This window comes from Haliotis rufescens, unplaced genomic scaffold, assembly GCF_023055435.1.
Source record: "Haliotis rufescens isolate VD_foot unplaced genomic scaffold, xgHalRufe1.0.p SCAF_40, whole genome shotgun sequence".
Classification (NCBI taxonomy): domain Eukaryota; kingdom Metazoa; phylum Mollusca; class Gastropoda; order Lepetellida; family Haliotidae; genus Haliotis; species Haliotis rufescens.
In genome coordinates this window covers 3,219,622-3,246,897 of record NW_025964113.1, presented here as the reverse complement: position 1 = coordinate 3,246,897, position 27,276 = coordinate 3,219,622, and the positions used below count along the sequence as shown (strand labels likewise).

The 27,276-nt window shown below is 39.8% G+C and overlaps 1 protein-coding gene across 4 annotated transcripts in view; it reads left to right on the top strand.

The window, feature by feature from the left end:
• Positions 1-11,324: 11,324 nt before the first annotated feature.
• LOC124138780 (ubiquitin carboxyl-terminal hydrolase 36-like) overlaps positions 11,325-27,276 on the top strand; it is a 28,025-nt gene continuing 12,073 nt past the window's right edge. For 3 of the 4 annotated variants that reach the window (XM_046505664.2, XM_046505671.2, XM_046505648.2), the window contains exons 1-13: positions 11,325-11,381; positions 12,976-13,290; positions 15,700-15,927; positions 16,564-16,674; positions 19,016-19,118; positions 19,762-19,829; positions 20,269-20,339; positions 20,596-20,678; positions 21,595-21,672; positions 22,731-22,821; positions 25,386-25,511; positions 25,986-26,081; positions 27,189-27,273. In XM_046505664.2, the coding sequence (XP_046361620.2) occupies positions 13,038-13,290; positions 15,700-15,927; positions 16,564-16,674; positions 19,016-19,118; positions 19,762-19,829; positions 20,269-20,339; positions 20,596-20,678; positions 21,595-21,672; positions 22,731-22,821; positions 25,386-25,511; positions 25,986-26,081; positions 27,189-27,273 (1,393 nt within the window). In that variant the 5' untranslated portion in view covers positions 11,325-11,381; positions 12,976-13,037. The remainder of the gene's footprint in view (positions 11,382-12,975; positions 13,291-15,699; positions 15,928-16,563; positions 16,675-19,015; positions 19,119-19,761; positions 19,830-20,268; positions 20,340-20,595; positions 20,679-21,594; positions 21,673-22,730; positions 22,822-25,385; positions 25,512-25,985; positions 26,082-27,188; positions 27,274-27,276) is intronic. The other variant, XM_046505656.2, reaches the window with a different exon arrangement.

Here is a 27,276-nt window from a genome sequence, read left to right as displayed (position 1 = left end):
ACAGTAACAACCGCGTCAGGGGCCGGGAACCTCCACATTCGTTTAGTTGTTTGGATATATGACCTCATTAGGCAAGTGACATTGTTCCAAATCTGCCTCTCTACATCCAGCCCTTTACGATGGGTTGGCAATGAGAATACAAACCTTCAGATATTGCATGGGTTGTATACTCCCCAGGGATCTGAGAAAGCATGCAATATGAATACAAACTGATCCATTAACCGGAGCATCAATTGTGTAACGCAATGAGTATGCTTTAGGAAGAGCATACAGCACAGTATATAAATATGCATCATTCAGTATTATTATCATTATTAATACATGTGAATTTGCCGTCCCGCTGGCAATTGTCGTTTGCGTAATCACAAGTTCGTTGTCCCGCATATTCAGCAGCAGACAGAATTAACTTACACATAAACAGCCTTCACCTTGCCGTATCCTCTCCATTTTATACTGCATTTCTGTAGCGTTTGTGCGATTTGTATATTATTTTCACCTTAACCTGGAAACACTGTTTTGCGTCCACGTAACGCGTATACATACGTATTGCGTAGTTCGTAACACATTATCTGCGTATAATATGCGAGAGAAATACATTTACTGCATATTAGCGATATTAGGGCTGAGTCATGCAAGACAGTCAAATGGAACTAAATGAAGGCTTATTTACTCACCACCCACTCCTTTGATACGAAGAATATCAACGATACTTGTCCAGATAATGTTTAATCTTTATCCGCCATTGACTTGCTAGAAACAAAGAATCGGGTTTTGCCTTGCAAGTTCTACCTGTTCCAACTTTCTCGTGGCATGGTGGAGGGACATCCCAAGTGTCGTAATACGATATGACGTCAGAGCGGAATACACTTTGCGTATGCGTATTGCACATACATGTACGTTCAAATTGGGTCCAGTCAATTTACGAAGACGTGCACACGCATACGCAATACCCGAACGCAAAAAAGGATGCGTTTTACACTACTTTTCTATTTTATGGAATCAAGACAACGTACGCAAACAAGTGTGTTTTCAGTTTTAACTAATTTCTTTATATCTATTTCAAGAGCGATTCGTATTTATTTTCATCTTAACAAATTTCTTTATATATAGCTTTCCATAATATTCTATTCGTCTCATTTCAAACATTTTAATAAGGTTACTAAGTATGGGGCCCAACGTTTAAACTCTAGGGAGAACGGGGTGCCACTCGGAAGATTGACCACTGTCGCCGCTGGGTACTTATATATCATTATCACCTACTTCTGCTATCACGACTGTAGTTTTGTATTTGCCGTCATATTATATATTGCCATTGAATATTGTACTACCACTCTATTGTGTACTGCCATTGCAATTGTTCTGCAGTGAATTGTATTGATTTGTTGATTGTATACCATTTATCGGTTGCTTGTTGGTTTCACACTAGGTTCTTTTACGTACAGATTTCTTGGTTAACATATTGTTTCAATTTGAAAATCGACACGTAACAGGATTTAATTTTCTTTCACAACACGTGTTTTTTTCAGGACCTCCAACATATTTCAAACGAAATCTTGTTCAGTAAAACCGGAGGACAAATTAAACTGGGCGGCAAAGGAAAGTATAGGTCGAGTTCCATGATCGATAAAAAAAATAACAAGAAGAGGTTTTGTTGTGAATTATAATATAATCTAGGGAGGGGTAACAAATGATTGATCAACCACAGTATGAATTAAATTGTGCAATCACAAGTAATGTAAGCCCAAGGTAAACAATGGTGGAGTAAGAAATTTCATTTTCAAAAGTTGTCTGAGTTCATTGTCGACACAGTTGCCTTCAATAGCGTGTATGACCTCCAGCTGCCTCAATGCATGCTGTTATACGCCGCCTCATCGATGACGTGGACTGGAATCCGTTGCCACTCGTCTCTCAGGGCCTGCTGCAATTCTTGTCTGTTGACGGGAGGCTGATGGCGTGCTCTGTCAAGATGGTCCCACAGATGTTCAATAGGATTCATATCGGGTGAGTGGGCAGGCCAGGGCAAAACGTCAACGTTCTGCTGGTTGAGAAAGTTCCGAGTCAGTCTTGCAGTATGGGCCCTGGCATTGTCGTGTTGAAACAATGTCCCCTGCTGTTGGTTTTGTAAGAACGGAAGCACAACTGGCTGCAACACTTGGTCTCTGTACTGCACAGCGTTCAGGTTTCCCTGTATAATCACCAAATCAGTCTTCTGATCTCCACAAATACCGTCCCACACCATGACACCTCCCCTGCTGAATGGATGGACCTCTCGAATACACGCCGGGACCAAACGTTCCCCTCTGCGTCGATAAACTCGTTCTCTGCCGTCATTTCGAAACAAGTTAAACCGACTTTCATCAGTAAACAGCACTCGACGCCAATTTCTCACTTGCCAGCGTCGAACCTGCCTCGCCAATCGCAGTCTCAGGCGTCGATGTTGAACAGTCAGTACCATTCCTCGGAAAGGAACATACGCTCGGATTCCAGCAGTACGAAGTCGTCGTAGTACTGTACGTTGGCTACTAGGATGTCCCTACGCTGTTGCTGCCGTCGCCTTCGCCGTCGCCGTTACGAATCTGTTTCGCAGGTGAATGAGCCGTATCTGACCGTCTTCCAGTGGTGTTGTCCCTCGGGGTCGTCCGGTTCTATGCCTGTCCTGTGTCCTCCCTGCCTGCCTGTACCGTTGAATCAGCCTGGCTACTGTTAATGGTGTACAAACAAACCTTCTGGCAATTTGGACCTGTGTTGCCCCCATTTCGGCCATACTGCACGTGCAGTTTATGCCAAAGGCGGGAAACCTATTTCACCATTTTTTTGTCACCGCACGAGCACCGTCAAAGGTTATTGCTTTTTTTTAGGAAAATTACAAATGCCAACATATACTTTCTTTTGCCGCATAGTTTACATTTTCCTAATTCCCCGGCCATCGAACAAAGTTATTATGGCTGGTTCCTAATATGTGTCTGTTAAAACTCTAGATAGTTTAATCGTAACCTGAGTCACTTCTAAATGGGGACACCTCAGTGTGCCCTCACCTATTGTTCTTGGTAAAAGTGCAGTCAGCCATGGAAAATTGGGAGACAGTAGGGTGATTAACTATAGACTGTTGCAGAATATCAGTCACACGTTTATTCATTTATACACATTACAAATATTAAACCTTCTAAATTATTCACGTGTTTAGGAACAAGCCACCGTGTGCAACGGAAGAATCCATTTCCGATGAACAGGGGGGTGCGGTGGAGTGTGACGCGCTGCACGTGGAGTAAATAGAAACCTTTCACCTCTGCTGTTTTGGACTGCACGGATCATACAGATCCGCGTGTCAAATATGATGTTTCTTACCTTTGTTCAGGAGTCTTAGTGACTGAATTTTTAGTGCTGTTTTTGAGGCAATATATTTTAGGAATATAGCCAAAGATAGTTGTAACGATCTTAAGGGATAAGTGGTATGATCGATAGCGAGTAAGTGTGCGTTTATGCCATTTCAACAATATCACCACACTGTGGACATTAATAATGAGTTTAATACCCATGTGATGTTCCTCGGCGAAACGAACATTGTCCATTCCTATACGTGACATAGAAGCGATAGGTATCGGATATCCCTTTATGCCGCTTCAACATCAACAATATCAAGACCGTAAACATCAATATGGGGCGTTTTAACGTAACGGGCATTGCCCCTTCCCCTATGAATTATAACTGAGTGTTCCCTGGACTCGAAAATAGTTAGACCCAGGTAAACCGTGCGCAGTCACTGGTGACCATCCAGACATGACTGAATTGTCATGCATAGTCCACCTGTTGACCAGGCTAAATAAACAATCATACCATTACTGTAAGCTGCAGCGGATTGTCCTTGGGATGAAATATGTGGATAGTATTTATAATATCCAGAGCTTCGTCGAATCTGTTTTTAAAACCCCCCCAATATAATTACGGTGGTACTTTATTGAAACCTTATGCTGAATGTATTATTTTGCTTTTCAAAACAGCTTAAAGAAACTAAAGCATACGACTTGCAGAACGTTTTGAAATGTTATTTGCTCTGTTTGCTGTCCAGTCTCACACATTCTATTAATTGCCACATTTGTGTTATATGCTCTGCACTGCTCTGAGTCACAATCCCTCAAAAGCATATACACTTATATGTATGTGTGTGTATTTGTGTGTGACTTGTGTATTTGCATCATAATATTTGCAACAGTAAGTGCAATTAATCTAAATTTATTATCTTATGTACAGTTTATTCTTACTAATTGTTAAATGTCCTTTGTAGGGAGAGGTGTTTAAATAGGTTTAACCTGTTCACCAATCCAATTCCCTTTTATTGAAATAAATATTGTTTAAATCATATACACTTATACTATTTGTGATGTAATTGTTTGTTTTAATGTTGGGGTGGATTTATCTCCTCACAGGACAAATCAACAATTTCTCCATATGGCTTCAATTCCAAGAGGACAAAGATACTGCCCTGGGTGGGTTTAGAGTCTGTATTACCAATCTACACATCAGAGGGTACTATAAACCTGGGATTCACATCCAAGGGACACAACCCTGCACAGTAAATATCCACTTGGATCACTGACATTCATTTACTACATTGCCAAACTAGTAATCCAAAAGAAGGCTAAATAAGGACAAAATGTCTTGTTGATAAACAATTACTTTATTGTGTTTAAAGATTATAGACACAAGAATTTTGTAACTATCCTCTCTCACAAAACGTTCAGTTATCATGAGGCAGGAAATATGAGGGATACTACTCATTGTTCACATAATATATTTATGTGCAACATAACAATACAAAACACAACTTTGTAAATCAGACTAAATAAAACTAAGGGACAAAAAATATAAATGAGTGGATTTGTGCGCTTCATAGAAATCACTTGTACAACTAAGACCATCAACAATTGATCAGAATTTCATCCATCAGTTGACTCTGTTCTGTAATCTGACCAAAACTAGTTGGAAAGAATACCCCCAACCACTAACAACAACTCTTAAAATTCCATTACTGTTTTCATCTGAAGGATGCCTAACTTACAATTCAACAACTATTGGCTTTCATTAAATTGTTACTGACTCAAATCAACTTTCATAATATCCAGTCTCCAGTTAATGCTGGGGTTATATTGTCAAAGCTAGATATGAGGCTAAGAGTATTGTCACACAAAACTTTCAGTAGTGAATTATGTGCATAGTACAACCATGACTTGACAGTTAACACAAATTACATTAAGCAATGATCATAAAAACATTACCAATGCATTTACAAAGACCTCCCAAATCATAAGAAGTGACATAAATTTGATTCAGATGATAACATCAATATAAGTAAGTCTATGGTCATTTTGGGTGTATACTAAAACACCATTCCCATCTAAATCACTGCTACTTAAGAAAATAGAATGAATACCTCATGAACTGATGATGGCCTAATGTAAACTACATAGTTATGTACAATAAATACTAACAATCATCCTGAGATTCTAACATTTATTGTTCTTCTTGCTCTGCAGGGAACTCACTCAGGGAATCGAGTTTTGCATATTCATGTTAACATGTATGTCAAAATGGAAATGTTATCATTTATAACAACATGAAAAATGTTTCAATCTTCGACAATGAACATTTCTCAAGACATGCAGTTATTGCTCCATTAATGTATCATTTTGATCATATGCTTTCTTCACTGATTTTAAGAACTTTGCATAAACATTGTAATATTTACATATGACACCATAACAGATTGTAAAGTGACTTTAAGCAGGCCAGTTGTTTTCTCTGACAAGAATCATTTGTGTAAAGCATTCATAAAATCGTCCATGCTAACGTGAAACACTCTGAAACTATGCTGCTCAACAGCCAAACTACATTCATTCGCACTACATCACCCTGAGTGAACAGGCATGGCAAGTTGTCTACCCAAAACATTAAAATCAAAATTGAAATATCAGGCAAACAGATCTTGAGGCTCTGTCTTTGGTTACAAAATCCATCCAGAAGCAAATGATTATCCAAACAGATTCTCAGTTTTCTTCCCCTGAAAAGACAGCTCAGCTAAATATAAAACAATCCAGCTTGCACCATATAAAGGGTTTGTTGGTTTGTTGCTTTATGTTACATCATAAGTCAACCAAGGGACATATAGTGTGATGCCGTCAGGCAGGGGGTACATAGGCTCACATACAGGGTACATCACACCATATGCCCCAGGGATCAGTTGACAACTAATTTATCTCACCAACATTCATTCATACAGGTGCGGAATACAATTTTGTCTGCAGTTTAACAGAGTTAACAAAATTCTTAGCAGACGACGCAAACGTAACAAGTTACTTCCCTGTACCCAAAGTGAATGAGTGAGTGAGTTGGGTTTAACGCCGCTTTTAACAGTATTCCAGTTATATCACGACCTGTCAGCTTAATGTGGGAGGAAAGCCCGAAGTGATGCAGGTCTTAGACGTTTACCACTTTGGCGAAACCCACGAGCACGGGTATCTTGCAAACTCACAATCATAGGTTTCCAGCGTGTCCAAGGGGCGCAACTCTGCACAGCGAATTGCAGCGCCTTATACGACTGGGCCACCCATGCTCCCCTTTACCCAAAGCACTGGGATAAACATCAGTTCATTTCAACTCAACAATACTTACTCGATATATGCAAGTTACCTAGGATGTGTTCCAATTGATTCCTCAGTGGGCTACATGGAAAACAATTGCCTGCTCCTTAACCAATCAGAAGCTAGTATTTTAATGTTAGGTGAGATATCCAGCAATATTCCAGCCATATGACAGAGGTGTGCAAATAATAAAGTCTGGACCAGATAAACCAGATATGAACCCAGTTACCAAGCCTGATTATCTCGATTCACCAAGTTGTGTCATGTGACAGCATGGGTTGCTGGGGGCCTGTTCTAACTTGGAACACCCACAAGGGTCATTCTTACACACCGTCTTGCGTCACACACCCTGCAATGGAAATGAATCAGTCGTTTTCCCCTAAACTTAATTGTATTTCAAATAAAATGCACTTAACAAGACATGCATTAGGAGGTTCAAAGCTTTGACAAGTTTTCTTAACAGCTAGTTACATATTTCATAACAATTTGAAATGATGGGATGGTCAGGCCATTAGAAACACCATTATGGCACTTTGTTCTGTGGCTGAAAGATATATCCATCAAAAAATGTTTGTATTTGTCAAAGAAATCCAAGAACTTGGATCAGTTTAGATGCAGTACTGTCCTAAAATAACATTTCAGGATTTATCATCAATACTTAACTGTTTTTTAAACACTACGTTTCTCCATCACCCGTCCGTGAGAACACGTGGCCACCGTGCAGCACAGTTGCTATTTTTAACCCATAAATCAAGCCATCATCTGGTTCCATCAAGACATGATGAACCCTCAACATCAAGATCAATGAACCCTCACCTTACATCTCCCCAAACCCACCAATCTTTCTTGTGCTGTACCCTTGCAGCCATGTACTCTGCACACGGATTCAATGGCAGGCAAATTCATTACAATCTATATCTTGACAATCGATCAGATCGTGGGCGCCACCATTTTGTTTGAAGCAAATGCAAGTGATATGAGAGATGAAATTAGTATGAGTGAGTGAGTTGGGATTAACACTGCTTTTAACAGTACTCCAGTTATATCACTGCACGTCAGCTTAATGTGGGAGGAAAGTCCGAAGTGATGCAGGTCTCAGACGTTTACCACTTCAGTGAAACCCATGAGCACGGGTATGGTGCTGACAAATCTAGAAACACAAGCGGGGCGAACCGGGGTTCAAACCCACAATCATAGGTTTCTGGCGTGTCCAAGGGAGGCAACTCTGCACAGCGAATTGCAGCGCCTCAGATGACTGGGCCACCCGTGCCCCCCTTTACCCAAAGCACTGGGATAAACATCAGTTCATTTCAACTCAACAATACTTACTCTATATATGCAAGATACCTAGGATTTTTTCCGATTGATTCCTCAGCAGGCTACATGGAAATATATTGCCTGCTCCTTAACCAATCAGAAGCTAGTATTTTAATGTAAGGTGAGATATCCAGCAATATTTCGGCCATATGACAGAGGTGTGTAAATAATAAATAGAAACACAATTGGGGCGAACTGGGATTCAAACCCACAATCATAGGTTTCTGGCATGCCCAAGGGACGAAACTCGGCACAGCGAATCACGGCGCCTTAGATGACTGGGCCACCTGCGCCCCTGGAATCAGTAGGAGGGGCATAGAAGGAACATAACTCGTAAAATCCACTGGTGGCGATACGTTTGAGCCCAGAAATTCCAGCCTAGTTCGACAAGGGTGAAAACTGGACTTATACAGTCAGTTAACTCCCTTGCCTCGGGAAGATGATTTGAATAATTCATCATTTCAGTTACACAGCCTCAATTCATTGCTTCACTGATGTAGACAAGCGTCACTACTACACCACATTTTGGACACATGTATTCAGGAGGGAAGGAATAACGTAATGTATGTACATTTCAGTAAAGTATTGATGATGGTCATGATAATCATCAATGGTCTTGTTTCAGGTCTTCTTCCATGGCTTGTAGCTGGGCTTTCAATTCCTCCATCTTCAGTCCAATGGTTCTCACAACGTCTTGTCGCTGTTGCTCAGATAACTTCGTTAACAATTCTGTATATCCTCTTATTGTCTCAGTGACAGCTTCCTGAGCTTCTTCCATGTCTTCTGAGAAGTACACACTGCCCTCACTCTCTCGCTGCAAAAAGCATGCCTTCATAAGGTCCTGGGCCCACTAGCACAATGCGATCTTAGCGCTAAGATGATCGTAACTCCCATACTTTAACATAGGCTTGCGATAGTCTTAGCACTAAGATCACTTTGTGCAAGTGAGCCCTGTACATATTCACACCATATAACATGCAAAAACCCATTCCTACTTATGATCTTAGGAACGGACCATTTCATATTCAGGTGTGCCTGGGTTTCTTTTTAAATAAATATATTATTTTGTATCATAGAAAAAAAATGGAAGAAATAATTTGTTCTCAGGTTATCAGTGGTTCTACCCCCACTCCCTACAGAAATTTTTTTTTGCTGACCATGATGGATGTCCTGAAAATAAAGCAAATTGTTCAGTTTCTTCTTTCACACACAAAAACATTTCGTTAAAGTCAGGAGCTGAAATCCTCTGGTCCTCTGGTCGCAAAGCCCCACACCATAGCAGTTCTTCATGGGACAAAACAACTGATTCACCTATTTCATTCAGTGATGTTACGAAAAGGTCTGATTTAGGTCTTACTGTCAAAATAACATTCTAATAATTTGGCAAAGTCTCAATTCAGAATGCGTTGTTACTTGACACAACAAACTTATTATTATTATCAAATGGGTACACAAATATGACAAAATAGTCCAAAAGTAAATTTTATTTACAGGCGGAAAAGTCTAATACATTCCTTTCTCACCGTATACAAACTATAGGACTTTGACAAAATTATGATCTAAGAAATGAAATTTCAGACATATATATAATTTTTGGAAAGAGGTCTCGGACCGAAGGGCTTCTGAAAGCATATTCCACCCCTGAAAAGTTCCCAGGCGCCTACAGAATAGTAAGTCATGGGTCCTAGTGAATATGTAAATCCTACATTAACAATGTACAGGAAACCTACATAAAATTCCTTGTTTCAGAGTTTTTTCTGTATATGCTTAAGGCAAAAATACTCTCCATCAAATAGAAAAATAACATTTTGAGATAAATTTTAATACATCTATTATATGGTCTCTGATTTGGTCAAAAGCTATTTCAAAATAAATTACACATCTGGGAGGATGAGTTGTCTTAGTGATTACTAGATTATTAATGGATAACACACTGTAGCTTTATAAATTACCTCTTTGGTCATACTTTTTGTTTGAAAAAAAACTACTCAGTCTAGATTTTGCATTCATATGTGTTAAGTGACAACTGTTATATACTACTATCATTGATATAAACTACACAAGACTAACCATGAACTACTCAAAATTTTATGCTGCAGTCAGCAATATTCCAGCTCTGTCACAATGGCCTGGAAATAAAAGTCTAGGTCAGACTCATGAGTGGTTGATATTGTGATCAATGTCATGTTGTTGTGGTGCAATGCAAGCAAATAGTCAAGTCACCAAGCATGACCTGATCCATCTCGGTTATCTCTTACCAACAAAGATTCCTTTCTATCTCGATCCCCATTAGGGCTGGGATGGGTAACTTGGACACTTGGGTGGGTACCAAGTAGAGCCTGAGTACCAACAGAACTACCCTGACCCACGGTTAGTCACGTGATATATTATTTAATGAGAAAAATTCACTACTATAACTCTATGTTTACCTACAAGTCGCTATTTTTCGCGTATCTTTCTGACTTAACACACAATCCTTCTGACTTTTATATTTTTGAATTAAGACAAAGCTTCAGTCAACTTCAGTGTAAGCATGACCAGATTGTTTTATATGTGTATCAAAAATATACTTTTTGCCAGAGGTCCATAAAACACAACTCAAGTGGACCAAGGTTCTTGTACCAAGCCTGAGAGCTACAGCAGGTATATGGGTAGGGTCGGGTACATGGGTAGTAAATCTGGACTCGTCCAAGCCATAACTCCCAAGTGGACACAAAAATGGAGAGTCACTGACTTCAACACACATAGATATATTTAAACACAGTTAGCTTTAGCCATTTTATACACTTGTAGAACTTTTAAATAAAACTTTTACCTCAAACAATTGTGACGTTTTCCATAAATAAATGTGAAGTAACATTTTAGCAGTGAAGAAACAGAATGATTAAAATACTCACTGCATCTGAAAGCAATTCTCTTGCTTCCATGAATTTATCTGTTAATTTTTCTATTTCCCTTTTCACTTCAATTTGAGTTAAGTCTTGAAACAAAACTCTGCCTGCTGAGAAAGGTCGAGTCATTGATTGCTCGATTGATAAATGCCATTTACGTTGCCACCACAGACACCCAACACTTTGAGGCGATATTTTACGAATCCACATGACAACATTTTGTGAAGAACATTTGACCACAGGCACAGCTGCCTTTTGCGTGGAAAAACATGACTTTTTAAAACGATTTATTGATACATGTCTCAATGTTCTAAGACAGATTGTTCTCGCATTGTTTGAAATCAGTGTCATCATAATAACAAGTATGATATCGTCGAAAACTCAAGCATAGAACAAGGCCGGCGTCGTTTCTGAAACAAGTACTTTTACGGAACTTGATGAATGCGCATGTCCGGAACCGGAAGACGTCATATCGTGGCAAAACCCGTATGCAACATTCGAATGAAGATTATTTTTCGACACTCGGAAGTATTTTCAGGTAAAAGACGATGTTATAGCTCCTAGACATTGATATTTCAGTTTTTAAATGAATCAGATACACCTATATTTCCACAGTGAATGACAATTTCTATCCCGATTTACTTGTTTACTTCTTGCGGCCGGCGCACAAACAATGTGAATTCCATGCCTTCCACCGCATGCTTTTCATACATGTCGCCCGATAAGAAATCGAAATTGAAGATGTTTTGCGATTTTGAGGTGTATTAGTGAATAAATATCATCTAATTCAGGAATGTGCAGATATTAATGGATTAATGTGTTTGGATTTAGTACCAATTGGACATTGCCGAGGTTACATTTTGACGTTTGAATAATCACATGTTAGACTGAGTTCTATCATCACATTAGCCTAAACTTGAGAAACAACACCACACTCTTTGATTAAGCTATTTAATCGCTGTAAGCAAAAATTGTGTAGACATAACGTGATATTGCAATATTAATATTCAGTATCGTGTTTGAAGTGATTATGCAAATTTTAATCAAGCATGTCTAGCGTAAATTTGAAACCAAAAATGACAAGTGCATCCACTGATTCAATGTGTGTATTGATTTCTGTTTCAAATTGTTGTCTCTAAATTAGTTTTATTGATGTTTTGGTGTGTATCAATAATGCATTACTAAGTCCAGAGCAAAAATTATAATGCTAAAGACAACTTTTTTAACGAATTCGAAATGTGTGCAAAAGTATATTTGCATCAGGATCAAAGTCATCAAGAACATTTGCTGTACTCACGATTAACAGCACCCATACATTGTAAGTTTTGTAAAAATAGTTCTCGCCTTGACCTGTGCTTTTGATAAGTGAGTTAATTCAAATTCTGAAAAAGACATTTGCTAGCAGTAGCATGGACAGACCTCACTGGAAAAGTTATAACATGCTTTTTTAGTATTATGTGCACAAGTGTAGTATGAAATAATGTTTGGTTAACTTCAAGAAATGATATAAATAAATCACATGCTTTTCTTATTAAATTTGAAGTTTTTCATGATCAAGATTACAATTATTTTAATGTTTCCTTCACCATAATCATGATTACCTGGTACATATATTTTCCCAAAGAACAATCCCATAACAATATGCAAACTCAAAGGTATATGCGCTTCCTTATCTTTATCAACATAACAATATAAAAAAAGTTCAATAATGTGCATGTTTTTCTGGGAATGAGTTTGACCCAGTTGTCAAACATGTTTAAGGAGCCGCAATTCGTTGTTTCCCTTAGGCACACCAGGAATTGATGATCATAGGTTCAGTGTTCAGTTTTCCACTATTATTTTCTTGCGGCTGTCATTGCTAATGCTGTGTAACCAGCCCTCTTTGTACAATGTTTGCACATGCTGACATGAATTGCTCATCTTTAATACCTTGCATGCTTTGGTGTAGGAAAATGTTGATATATTTAGGCATTGAAAATTGTAATTATGCTCATGATGATAATCCGTTAGAAATGTAAGTTATGTTAAAAGATCATCCTGGCTGAAGAAAGTGAACCTCTTTGAAGACATTCATGTTACTGAAACCACAACATATTATTTTAGGTCTAATAACCCTGACATTTATTTTTTAGGCCTACTGTGGAGTTAAATGGTGATTGGTTATCTTACTGGTCGTTGTAGATGAACCAATGCTATGCCAGCTAGTGCTCTCGAGAACATTGACTCGGCAATAGACGAGACTCTGAAGGCCTCCTTGATAACAGGGAACGGCATTGACAAGCAGCTGGTCTCTTCTGCCAAGAGAGTGCTGCTACACAAGGTGGACTTCCACCCAGCAGACCGACCCTACTCACTGCAGATTGACTCCCTCAGATCCAAGTACATCCCCCTCAACCCATCCCAGACCTACACACCAGGTAGTGGTACTGGGGCAGAAAAAGGGAATGGTAAGTTGACATTCATTTCTTTAACAAGACTTGGACAGTAAGTAGTACCCACAGCAGGTTTCAGGACAAGTTAGACCTTCTGTATCCGATGCTAGTCCAGTGTTTGAAATTTAGCATGAAAGACAAGGGGATCATTGTCATCACCTCTTATGTTAAAATGTTGTAACATTTAGGGAGTCCCAAGATATCGTTAATATATTCACTGTAATAAGTGCTTTGAAGATAAGGACATATTAAAACATAAAACAATACACAGCCAGTTAAATTGGTTTGAGAACAAGTGGTAGTGAAAAAACTAAAAGGATTTCAATTACTAGGCCATTATCATGACAAAATGCATTTTCTACACTATTGTATTTGTTTGTAAACAAATCTGTAATATACAGAAGAGTCCAGGCTGTGATGTATCTCTTCAGTCTTAGTGGGGGTGCTTATATAGATTACTTACAGATTGGTCAAGAAGTTGGTTAGCGGCACTTAAATAATGGAGCAGGGTGCTTAATATGGAAAATACAGTACATTAGGAGCATATTCCAATGTCCCTCTTAATTTTAACCAAGGTAGTTGTAATAGGTAACAAAGATGATGAGCAGGTTACATTGTAATCATTGACCCCGATGTGATGAATTGTTGCTCAGATTATCAGCAACTTGTTTGCCAGGCCACAGCTTCCAATTTGCAGGGGTGGTCGGGTAGCCTAGTGGTTAAAGCGTTTTCTCATCACATCGAAGACCCGGGTTCAATTCTCGACATGGGTACAATGTGTGTAGCCCATTTCTGGTGTCTTTCTGTCGTGATATTGCTGGAATATTGCTAAAAGCAGCATAAAACCATACTCACCCACTCACTCAAATTTGCATATTGCATACTATGCAATAAAACATTATTCACACAATTTAATGTGTAGTCTGAGACCTAACCACTTGTTTGAAGAGTCAAGTAAACTTATGAAAAACTTTTTTGTTAATTTCTATTGTCAACATGTTCGATTTAAGTATTGAATTGTATTGCATTTGAAAAAAATACGCAGGAAAAGGTTTCATTTTCATAATCATTATATTATACTATATGTTGATGTTATCAAGAACATACTTGTATTTTCTGCATGTGTTTGTTTGGTATTTATTTCCTGCTAGTGTTGTGCTTTCATTTCCTATCACAGCAGAGTGAGTGAATATTGATTTGTGTTGCATAGTAACCAATGCATGAGGATGAAATGTATTTGAGTTTTTAGGGAATGTACAACAGTGTCTGAAATTAAGCATGAAAGTCAGGGGTCCTTATCAGAACCCTAACTATTAAGGCTTAAGATTCATATACTCTATCAGCAAACCACAAGAAACCCATGTTAAACATTGTACACTATAGTAAAGACACAGAAACAGATGATAGTAACCTTCGTCATGTTGATGCATAAGTGTCTGTGGAATCATTCAAAATGTATATGACAAAGATTTATGCTAATCTGATGTTTAAATAAACCAGTGAAAAAATTACAATTTGTTAACACTAAACATACTAAACCCGAAGTCCAAACTTATTTGGACCCATGAAGATCCTGGTTAGAGTAGGTCTTAGGCAACCCATGCTTGTTGTAAGATGCGACTAATAGGATCAGGTTGTCAGGTTTGAGGATTTGGTTGATGCATGGCATGATATCCCAATTGGATGGATCGATGCTCATTATATCTATCCCTGCCATCCTCTTTAGCGTTAATTTTAACATTTGAAACCTCACACTACACGTTCTGTTCCAAATTCAGTTTAGCGCGGTTAAAATTAATATACAGGTAACCTAGCACTGCAGTGAAAACACAGTATGTTTATATCCTAATTCATAAAATTGATGGCAGTCGTGTAATCTCATCTGGGTGGCCCAGACATCTAAGGCGCCACCATTCGCTGTGCAGAGTTGCGTCCCTTGGGCACGCCAGAAAACTATGATTGTCGGTATGAATCCTGAATACCCATGCTCGTGGGTTTCACCGAAGTGGTAAACATCTGAGACCTGCATCACTTCGGGCTTTCCTCCTACATTAAGCTGACACGCCTTGATATAACTGTAATACTGTTAAAAGCGCCGTAAAACCCAACTCCCTCACACTCACTCATCTGAAGCAGGGATTATGTTTAAGATTGGTTTGAATGATGTGCCTGATATTCAAATGATGAAAAGAATACGATTGATCTCTTCGTGTGCATATACTGTCAATTCTCCAATCAAGAGGCCAGATCTCAAATAGAAATGCAAATGGATTAAATCGACTTTGGGTCCTTATTTAGGTTTTGGAAATAATGCAAATAGTGATCTGTGCTATATGCTGGCAGCCTTCATCATGTTTGATTTGAAAATTATCTGTTGACTTTTTTTGTATGTGTCACATTGTATTTTTTTAAATGGACTTGCAGGAAAGATGAATGTTGCAAGTCAAAGGGAAGGCGAGGATGGTTTGCCTGTCCCCAAAGTGGTGCTATACCCTGAGGAGCGGGTCAAGTTGGAATGGCGGCGTGTTCAGAAAATTGGGTCGGGGCTCGTCAACATGGGCAACACATGCTTCCTCAACTCCACCTTGCAGTGTCTGACATACACTGCACCTCTGGTCAACTACTGCCTCACTGATGACCACATCACCTCCTGTAAGTGGGCAGAAATGATCAGTTGTGTCTGGAGGGGAACTTCACATGTCTAGTATGTGCATGTACATTATTAAGAATTGTCACAGTGTTAGTATACTGATTGTTCATGCCACATACTTTAGAGTTGTGGCCAACCAGGACTTGGGTAGCCCAGTCATCTGAGATGCTGGAATTTATTGTGAGTTGTGTCCCTTGGATGTGCCAGAAACCTATGATCTTGAGTTTGAATCCCGGATTTGCCCTGATTATGTTTCTAGCTTTGTCAGTGCCATACCCATACTCATGGGTTTCACCAAAATTGTAAATTTTGAGGACTTGCATCACATTGGGCTTTCATCCCGATAAGTTGAAGTGCCAAGATATAAATGAAATCCTGTTAAAGTGGTATTAAATGCAAAATCACTCACCTATAGCAAATAACCAGTGGGCTTGGGTTCAGAACTTCCCCCATGTTTCTAAGCAGAGTTTTGGCACTTAGTGTCTGAATCCACTGAGCATGGGCTCACAGATGTGTGCTGATGATGATCCTTGTCCTTGTCTGTGTTAACTAGGTTCCCACATAGAGTTGAAATGCTTTGATATAACTGAACTACTGTTCAATCCTTTTATTCATTGTCCTTTGATGTTGCATTTCAGGTAAACAAGCTGGTTTCTGTATGGTGTGTGAACTACAGCGGCATATACGGAGATGTTTTGAGAATGCTGGTCATGCTATCAAACCTCAGTCTATTCTGCAGAAGCTGAAATGTAAGATAGTGTTACCATTTTGAGGAAGAACTCACCCCCACAGTTACTGCTAGGGGCCAGGTTCCATCATTGCCAACTGCAAGAGATTGCATTATATACAGGGATTATCCTGGAAAATTGTACCTATGAGAGAAAATCTCCCCTGGGCCAAAAACAATGAGATTTTTTGGCATGTGATGAGATTTTCCATATTTTCAGAGATATTTCATCTTCACACAGTGTGTAAACTGTATTTGAATTTTGGTGCTTGTGACTCAAATAATGTTGCAAGAGATATTACTAGATTATATACATATGTCATCCGATATCCTATTTTCCAACATTAATTATTCCACTGCAAATACATGTATTTAAAACTATTAGCATTTATAGTATTAACAGAAAATTACATTCAACTTATATTTCTGTTCATTGTCTACTTTAGGAGAAATTACACTAATATTTATGTATTTCTGTTCATTGTTGACTTGATGGGGAATTATTCACGAGGACAATTATAGATTGTTTAGGAGGCATGTTTACCACCATCAGCTGTTCATTTCATTGGCATGCAGGAGACAACAATCTGCAGTTATCAAATTTCGACAGTGTGTGTTTAGATCGTAATTCAATATATTTAGAGAGATGACATGAAATAGTGACTGTTGTAAATGATATTACTGTTGGCAAAAAATATATTATTTACATTCCAGTGTTTTTGTCAATTACGCCGTCTTATTTCCGTCTGAAGTGTGTACCAATATAAGAGTCCGGGTCTCTGACCATATCATATGAAATCTTATCAATATGGACTTTTCAATTAATTAGAAGTGACAGTTCATTATAGCCTGCAACCTCGGGGTATCGCAGTGCTTGTCATGTACGCTAAACGGAACAAAATGCACTCACTAACCTTTGTGTTTATTCGTGTTCTCTGTATCAGATATCATTCATGTTATCAAACAATGCATATTTTACTGATAAAAGTTCATTATTTACATCAGTAGCGCCGAGTAAAAGCCGGGCCTCGCGCTCTGTTTGACAAGGGAGAGAACTCCATCGTATCGCGGTACGGAGAAAAGTTGTGTATGGAGGTCCGAATTGGACAAAAAGAGGACATAATTCTACCAACCACTTGGTATGATCATGCCCGACATCAGTGATTTGTCCAGACAAGTGCAAAGACAGCACAAGTAAAATTCTAAATGTGTTATCAGCAATAGGTATTCAATGCATATTTACCGAAAAGTAAGAGAAAAATATGTTTATAAGTCAACATCAAAATTAATAGAAATGATATTTTAAGATTGTTTAAAAAAAATTGGATGACAATAATTTGTCACAAAATGGAAAAATGTTAAAAGTCAACAATAAATATATAAAAAGCACTCCTAGTATGCCCAAAGTATGTATTTATCTTTTGGTTACTAGTGAAGAACATATTTCTAAGTTTGGCATTATGGCCCTTATGATCTCCCAATAGATTCTGGGCACAGAGCGGGAAAAAATGTGCGGACTACGTAACTTCCGTTACCTCATAAGTCGCCATGAATATGCAGATGATCTAGTTCAGGTCGATAGAGAAAGTTTACTTGGGGAACTGCGGGTTATATCGTTGGCCATTGATAGATGGGGGTAAGGCAATATTACAACAGATGCCAGAAATATGTATCAACGGATTAATAACTCCTTACTTACAGCAGACGGAACATTCTGAGGAAATTGAAATTGTTTACGAAGTGAGCACTTCCTGGTTACTGATTTGCATTAATAGACAGCCACTAAGAGGCGTGTCCCGCGTGAACTATCGGAAATCACAATGCAGCGATACGATGAATGCCACGGTACCATGGGGTCCGAGTATACAATGACTATTGCTCCAGGTTCACCCTCTTGTTTAATTAGCAACAATTAAGTCATTAATTTCCTACAGAAGGTGGCATGTTTTGCCAATGAGGGATAGAAAATGTTGCATACTCCACATTGTCAGCTGATGCAAAGCTCCATGCAGTAATATAGGAATCGGTTATGCACAGTAAGAGATAGCATGCAATATTGTGAGTATGCAAATCTCTGTTCAATTGTATATGACGATTGAATAAACTAGCGTGTAAGTTTTTTATTGACATTTTTAGGTACCATAGATTAATATATTCAAGCAATACGACATTTTCGATTTTTGTAGGAGAAAATGAAAGTGTTAATGCAGATAAAACTATTGAAAGATCACGCTGACTGAATAATGATGCAATATCTATGGCAACTATGCGAGAATATCGCGGCCTAAGTCAATCCCTGTATACACATAATGGATGATAAGTATATTGATATGATATTTTAGATATTGATGATGTTTTTTCAGTGATTGCAAAACATATGCACTGGGGGAGACAGGAAGATGCACATGAATTCCTTCGCTATGTTGTGGATGGTTTGCAGAAGGCTTGTCTCAATGGCCATTCCAAGTGAGTTATTTATTCTTGAGGGAAGCGTGTCCACTACCGTATATCAAAGTCTAGTTTCTACCCTTGCCACTTTAAGGCCACTTTTCTCGGCTCGACTATGGCGCCACCTCACATAGATCACAAATTTGACAACCTTGTAATGAAAACGCCTGTGCAGGTTCTAGGGTAGAATAGGTCATCAGTACCTGTGCTTATCTTAACAGCAATCTCTTTCGCATCAGTTAACTTAAATCTGATCAAGACCACCCCTGTGGTCTAGTTGGCAAGCGTCAATCCTGAATGTGGTATATCGGGGGTTTGATCCCTGACTGCGTCATAAGACATCAAAAGATGGTACTTGTTGTTATCCTACCTTTAGACATTTAGGGGCTAAAACAAGGACGGCTCAGTCAGTATAGAGTCGGCTCAGAGTCAGTATATGGTGTCTGAGTGATAAATTCAAGTTAAACTGTGGCAGGGTATGTTAGTGTGCTCGCACTATAAAATTGGCATTAGTCCGAACTAGTACAAGAAGCCCCACACAAACGCACACATGGATGCAAGTTGTATTTAAGTTTTATAATCTTGAATGCGATGTTAAGCCCCTTTTCACCTCACCTCAATCTGATCAAAGGAATTGTAAACATCTTCTTTTTGTTTTCAGACTTGACAAATTTAGCAAGGAAACCACTGTGATCAACCAGATATTTGGAGGCTACCTCCGAAGTCAGGGTAGGTGACCATGACAAAATGCAAGGAATAACAGTAGGTTTAGTTTTTAACCTAACATTAATGATATCCAAATGAGTAGGGCTACATTTCGTAAGAAGGCCTGTGTTTATTTCCCACATGGGCACAATATGGTCTTCCTCAAATAGATATTGCTGCCATATTGATAAGAATGACATTTGAACCGAGCACTCTATTGATTTTCGTAAGAGGTGACTAGATTGGAATGGGTTGTCAGACTCAGTGACTAAGTTCATCGTCTGTCATCGTATCCTGAAGGTGTGGTACATTACTCTTGATCACAATCACTGGTTTGTCTGGTACAGACTTGATTATTTACAGGCTGTTGACATATATCTTCAATATTGTTGACTGCGGCGTAAAACAACAAACAATGCATTTACAGTGATACTGATTCTTAATTACCTTTCTTCTTTTCCAGTTCAGTGCCTCAGATGTAAAGAAAAGTCAAACACATTTGATCCATTTCTGGACATCAGTTTGGATATTAAGGTCTGTATTTGAATGCTTCTGTCAGTGTGGTTGAGCCATCATTTTGTAACTCAAATTATAACTTCCAGTATCACCTTGCCATGATGGTACTAGAATATTGCTGAACGGTCCCAATACCCTACACTCTTTTTCTCGTCATTCCTGAAGATATGTTTGAGCCAAGGACCATGTCCTGTGTGTCATCCTCTTACATGTTCATTGACTATGTAAATACTATGTAGTAACAGTGAATTTAGCCATGTTGTTGCTATTTCAGAATGTGCAGAGTGTTGAGAAGGCATTTGAGCGATTTGTGCATCACGAGACTCTGGATAATGACAACGCCTACATGTGTCCAAGGTAGGCACCATCGTGTTGAAGTTTGGACTATCAGTACACATTTTGTGGCTGGAAGTTCTGTTCAGAGCATTAGAATTAAATATGTGATTTATGTGGGTTTGAATCCAAGATCGGAACTGATTATCTTCCTAGGTTTGTCGGCACCATACTCTTGCGCATGGATTCCAAGAAAGTGAAGAATGTCATTTCTTGGATCACTTCATGATATCTTTCCATGGGAAGCTGACACATCATGATATAGCTGAAACACTGTTTAAAGCGACATTAAACGCAACTCACTCACTCAATCCTTGCTTAAAATCAGACAGATCACTATGCAATATAAGGTGGTTCAAATCCCAGATTCTCTTGATTGACGTATGTTGATTGTGCTTGTAAACACCTATGAGATGCTCCACTTTGGGATTTCCTCACAAATTTTCCTGAGATGCCTTGACATGCTTGTCTAACCGAATTATAAAACAAATCTCAACTTGCTCTTTGAAATTTGATTTGCTCAATGTGCAACTTTCGAATTGGTCGCAATTTAGTGATATGTTCATCGTGCATGATAAACATACTGATTACACAGATGTTTTGTTTGTTTGTTTGTTAACGTTGCACTCAGCAATTTTCAAGCTATATGACAGCAGTCTGTAAATAATTGAGTCTGGACCAGACAATCAAGTGATTGACAGCATGAGATTCGATCTACGTATTTGGGATACAATGACAAGCATCAACCAAGTCAGCTAGCCTGACCACCTGAACCTGTTAGTCGCCTCTTTCAACAAGCATAAGTTGCTGAAGAGCTATTCAAACCCAGATCTTCATGGGTCAACAGATGTTCTGAAAGCATTTATCGTCCTGTGATACAGGGTGAGTGTGAGATGTCAGCTAGTTGATACAAGATGGTAACAAACATGACTCTTTTCAGGTGCAAGCAGAAAGTTTCTGCTCACAAGAGATTTTCAATCCACAAAGCACCAAATGTACTCACAGTCCAGCTTAAGAGGTAGGTTGACTCAGAACAAATCTTGTCATGAACCAGTGTTTCTCATTGCGTGTCTAATAATCTTCGCAATGCACTAAAAATACCGCATTCGACATAATAAGCGCCCAGGGCGCTCTCAAAATTAGAAATAGGGGGCACTTGTTAGAATATCATTTTGGTGAAGAAGAAAAAGATTTGGAAGATACATTTCGTGGTTTATTCTGACAGCCTGAAATATTTATATGCGACAGATATATTTTTTCCAGAATTTAATTGGCCATAATTAAGGGTGCATATTACACACGAGTGTGTATTATACACGAATAAATAGGTCTTGTGTACATTGATCAATCGGAAGGGTTGCTAATTGGGATTGTTCACTAGCCAATATATTAGCAAATATCGCTGTGGGCGCTTATTAGAGTGGGGCGCTTATTACGTCGAATACAGTAAGTCTTACCTTTGAGCACATTTATTTCTTTTTACAATTGGATAGTCAAATGACCTCATCTTGTCAATTTTATCGTCATAATGCCTCGCTAAGTGAGACGAGTCAATTAGGCGCCATCTTGTTACCATCACCTGATTTCGAGCCCCTCCATGACAGTCTAGTTATAAATAGATGCACAACATGATCAGTCACATGACATGACAGACAGGAAGTTCAAAAACAGCAACCAATACATCATCGGTGCATATGAGTGTTCTGATGCAAAATTATCATCACATCAAGTTTGATAAAAATGTGCAGTAGTGAAAAAGTAAGTTTCGAGGTATGTTTCATTACTTTTTGAATATCTTACCTTATGTAGCTTAATTTGTAAAATAACTTCAGCGACAAGTGAACACTTTGATGTCTTCTGTGAGCTTTGAAGCGTCTACCTTGATAACGTCATAAAGCGCATGGTAAGGTATTGTTCAGGGCCTCGAAAAGAGTGATACTTTATTCGAGTGAAATACTGTTGATATTTATCAGAAGAGGTCATTCAGTATCATGTTACGGGTAAGCACACCACACATGTTTTATTGACAACCCTGATTTTCCTAGAATGTGCCACCACCTTTGCTATTTGCTTCAGGTTTGACTATAACCGCTTGATGGGAAAGGTGAGCCGACACATCCAGTTTCCCGATAAACTCAACATTCGGCCATACATGAGTAGTGAGCAGGTGAGAGAAAGTTACACACTTCTCAAGGCAGCATCAAATTGAGAAATGTTTTTTTCAATAAGACACATAATGCTGAAAATTTGAAATAAAGTTTTGCTTGTGCAGATGACACCTACTTGTCAGAAGAGCCTATTTGGCTGCAGCGGTATAGCTGGAATGTTGCTGATTGTGGATTATCTGGTCCAGGTTATTGACAGCTTATTGACAGGCTGCAGCGGTATTGCTGACTGGCGTCTCTGTCCAGGTTATTGACAGGCTACAGCAGTATAGCTGGAATATTGCTGACTGGCGTGTCTGTCCAGGTTGTTGACAGGCTACAGCAGTATAGCTGGAATATTGCCGACTGGCATGTCTGTCCAGGTTATTGACAGGCTACAGCGGTATAGCTGGAATATTGCTGACTGGCGTCTCTGTCCAGGTTATTGACAGGCTACAGCGGTATAGCTGGAATATTGCTGACTGGCGTCTCTGTCCAGGTTATTGACAGGCTACAGCAGTATAGCTGGAATATTGCTGACTGGCGTCTCTGTCCAGGTTATTGACAGGCTACAGCAGTATAGTTGGAGTATTGCTGACTGGCGTCTCTGTCCAGGTTATTGACAGACTGCAGCGGTAAAGCTGGAATATTGCCGACTGGCGTCTCTGTCCAGGTTATTGACAGACTGCAGCGGTATAGCTGGAATATTGCCGACTGGCGTCTCTGTCCAGGTTATCGACAGGCTACAGCAGTATAGCTGGAATACTGACAGGCTACAGCAGTATAGCTGGAATATTGCTGACTGGCGTCTCTATCCAGGTTATTAACAGGCAACAGCAGTATAGTTGGAGTATAGCTGACTGGCGTCTCTGTCCAGGTTATTGACAGACTGCAGCGGTATAGCTGGAATATTGCCGACTGGCGTCTCTGTCCAGGTTATTGACAGACTGCAGCGGTATAGCTGGAATATTGCCGACTGGCGTCTCTGTCCAGGTCATTGACAGGCTACAGCGGTATAGCTGGAATATTGCTGACTGGCGTCTCTGTCCAGGTTATTGACAGGCTGCAGCAGTATAGCTGGAATACTGACAGGCTACAGCAGTATAGCTGGAATATTGCTGACTGGCGTCTCTATCCAGGTTATTAACAGGCAACAGCAGTATAGTTGGAGTATAGCTGACTGGCGTCTCTGTCCAGGTTATTGACAGACTGCAGCGGTATAGCTGGAATATTGCCGACTGGCGTCTCTGTCCAGGTTATTGACAGACTGCAGCGGTATAGCTGGAATATTGCCGACTGGCGTCTCTGTCCAGGTCATTGACAGGCTACAGCGGTATAGCTGGAATATTGCTGACTGGCGTCTCTGTCCAGGTTATTGACAGGCTACAGCAGTATAGCTGGAATATTGCTGACTGGCGTGTCTGTCCAGGTTGTTGACAGGCTACAGCAGTATAGCTGGAATATTGCCGACTGGCGTCTCTGTCCAGGTTATTGACAGGCTACAGCGGTATAGCTGGAATATTGCTGACTGGCGTCTCTGTCCAGGTTATTGACAGGCTACAGTGGTATAGCTGGAATATTGCTGACTGGCGTCTCTGTCCAGGTTATTGACAGGCTACAGCAGTATAGCTGGAATATTGCTGACTGGCGTCTCTGTCCAGGTTATTGACAGGCTACAGCAGTATAGTTGGAGTATTGCTGACTGGCGTCTCTGTCCAGGTTATTGACAGACTGCAGCGGTATAGCTGGAATATTGCCGACTGGCGTCTCTGTCCAGGTTATTGACAGACTGCAGCGGTATAGCTGGAATATTGCCGACTGGCGTCTCTGTCCAGGTTATCGACAGGCTACAGCAGTATAGCTGGAATACTGACAGGCTACAGCAGTATAGCTGGAATATTGCTGACTGGCGTCTCTATCCAGGTTATTAACAGGCAACAGCAGTATAGTTGGAGTATAGCTGACTGGCGTCTCTGTCCAGGTTATTGACAGACTGCAGCGGTATAGCTGGAATATTGCCGACTGGCGTCTCTGTCCAGGTCATTGACAGGCTACAGCGGTATAGCTGGAATATTGCTGACTGGCGTCTCTGTCCAGGTTATTGACAGGCTACAGCAGTATAGCTGGAATATTGCTGACTGGCATGTCTGTCCAGGTTGTTGACAGGCTACAGCAGTATAGCTGGAATATTGCCGACTGGCATGTCTGTCCAGGTTATTGACAGGCTACAGCGGTATAGCTGGAATATTGCTGACTGGCGTCTCTGTCCAGGTTATTGACAGGCTAAAGCGGTATAGCTGGAATATTGCCGACTGGCGTCTCTGTCCAGGTTATTGACAGGCTACAGCGTTATAGCTGGAATATTGCTGACTGGCGTCTCTGTCCAGGTCATTGACAGGCTGGAATATTGCTGACTGTGGTGTGAAAGAAACTCAACCCTCTTGCTCGCACACACTTTGCCATGCTGACTGGAATTGTAACTTTAAAGTTAATTAAGATGTCAGATACTTTAAATTCATTCTGTTGGTTGCTATGAAGCAGAAGTGTTTGCATATGTGGGTATTTACCAGCATGTGTTCATCTTCAGGGGGAGCCCGTGATGTACCACCTGTATGCAGTACTGGTCCACTCAGGCTTGCACTGCAACTCCGGTCACTATTACTGCTATGTGAAGGCTCCCTCTCAGATCTGGTACTGCATGAATGACTCCACGGTAAGTTGCTCACCTTCATTATGCCAGGGGTGTCAAGTTACACACGTTTACTATCCATGAAGATCTGGGGTAGAATAGGTCTTCAGTAACCCATTCTTGACGTAAAAGGCGACTATGCTTGTCGTAAGATGTGACTTACGGGATTGGGTGGTCAGACTCGCTGACTTAGTTGATGCATGTCATCATTGCATGAGTCGATGCTCATTATGTCAATCACTGGATTGTCTGGTCCAGACTTAATTATTTACAGACCGCCGTCATATAGCTGGAGTATTGGAGACTGGAGAGCTTAATTCAAAGACAGCTCAAATTACGTAAAGCTAACTGTGTTGTATTGTAACTCGTATATATATGTGAGGTTTATTATTCTTGTCACCATTAAACACTCACTGAAAGCATGACGGAAAGAGCGGAGCATATGTTTTGTCTGCCTTGTTCTGTGACGTAACTCGAGCCCCATCATACTGTGTTCAGGTCCATCAAGTGAGCAGCAGTCGGGTGTTCAATGCTGAAGCCTATCTGTTGTTCTACATCAGGACTGCGGCGCCAAGACAACAACAAATCAGCAAGGTACTGTTACATCACTGCCTTGTGAAATGAGGCTCTTATAATCCCATGATTCTATTACGATTTAAATGTTTCACTAATGCATTGCGCTTTCTGTGGTCTATGATATGTGTATTGTACAGAGATACTGTGTATCAAAGGGTTACAAGTTTCATGGTGAGGAAATAGTTTCCGATGATATGTGCTAGTGTTCTTTAATTGAGACTAAGATCTGAGATGAGGCTTGGTCTAGCTTCTAGTCATTCTCTCTTATGAGTGGGATAGCCTAGTGGTTAAGGCATTTGCTTGTCATATCAGAGACCCAGATTTCCTTCCCCACATGTGTACAATGTGTTAACTCCTTTCCTGGTATCCCTTGCCATGATATGACTAACAACAGCATAGAAAATATGCTACACACACTCACTCATTCACTCTTATGGTGGAAATAATCTCCCTTAACATTACTTTTCTCATCTTCCCGAGGCAAGAGAGTTAACTGACTTTAAAAGTCCAGTTTCCACACTTACCGAACTTGGCTGGAACTCCTGGGCTCGATCGAAGCGCCACCAGTGGCTATTTTGAGTTATGTCCCTTTTATGCCTCTCCTATGGTCCAATCAGATTCCACCTCTTGCATCACAAAATGGCAGCGCCCTGACAAGACGATTTCATCGATAATCAAGCTATATTGTGATAAAACGAATCTTACATTGCAAAGTGCATCAAATCATGTGAGCACCTTGATTAAAAACATGAAAAGATTTAGAATTTATCTGTTGACAACGAATTGGTGGTGCACATGCTTTGCAAACCCTGCAATCGACCGAAATCTGCTTGATTTCATTTGATTGGACTATACATAGACTCGTTAGTCCAGACAAAATGTAACTCCATAATACCAGCCTAGTTCGGTAAGGGTATAAACTGGACTTTTATTGTCAGTTAACTCACTTGCCTCGGGAAGATGTACTTTTCCCAGAGACTTTATAAGAACAAGCAAATGTAATTATGCAAACACTAATTTGTTGTAAATGAGTTTATGCAAATGTACATCAGTCAAATTTTGTTTTCTTTCAGTGCTATTTAGTATTTAGATCAGAACTAAAACTATGTTTATTTTCCATACCAGACTGGATTTATTGGCCCTACAATGCCTGCAAACCACACATTGAACAACCAGCCAAGGTTCAAGACCGTAAATGGAACCCATGGAGGTA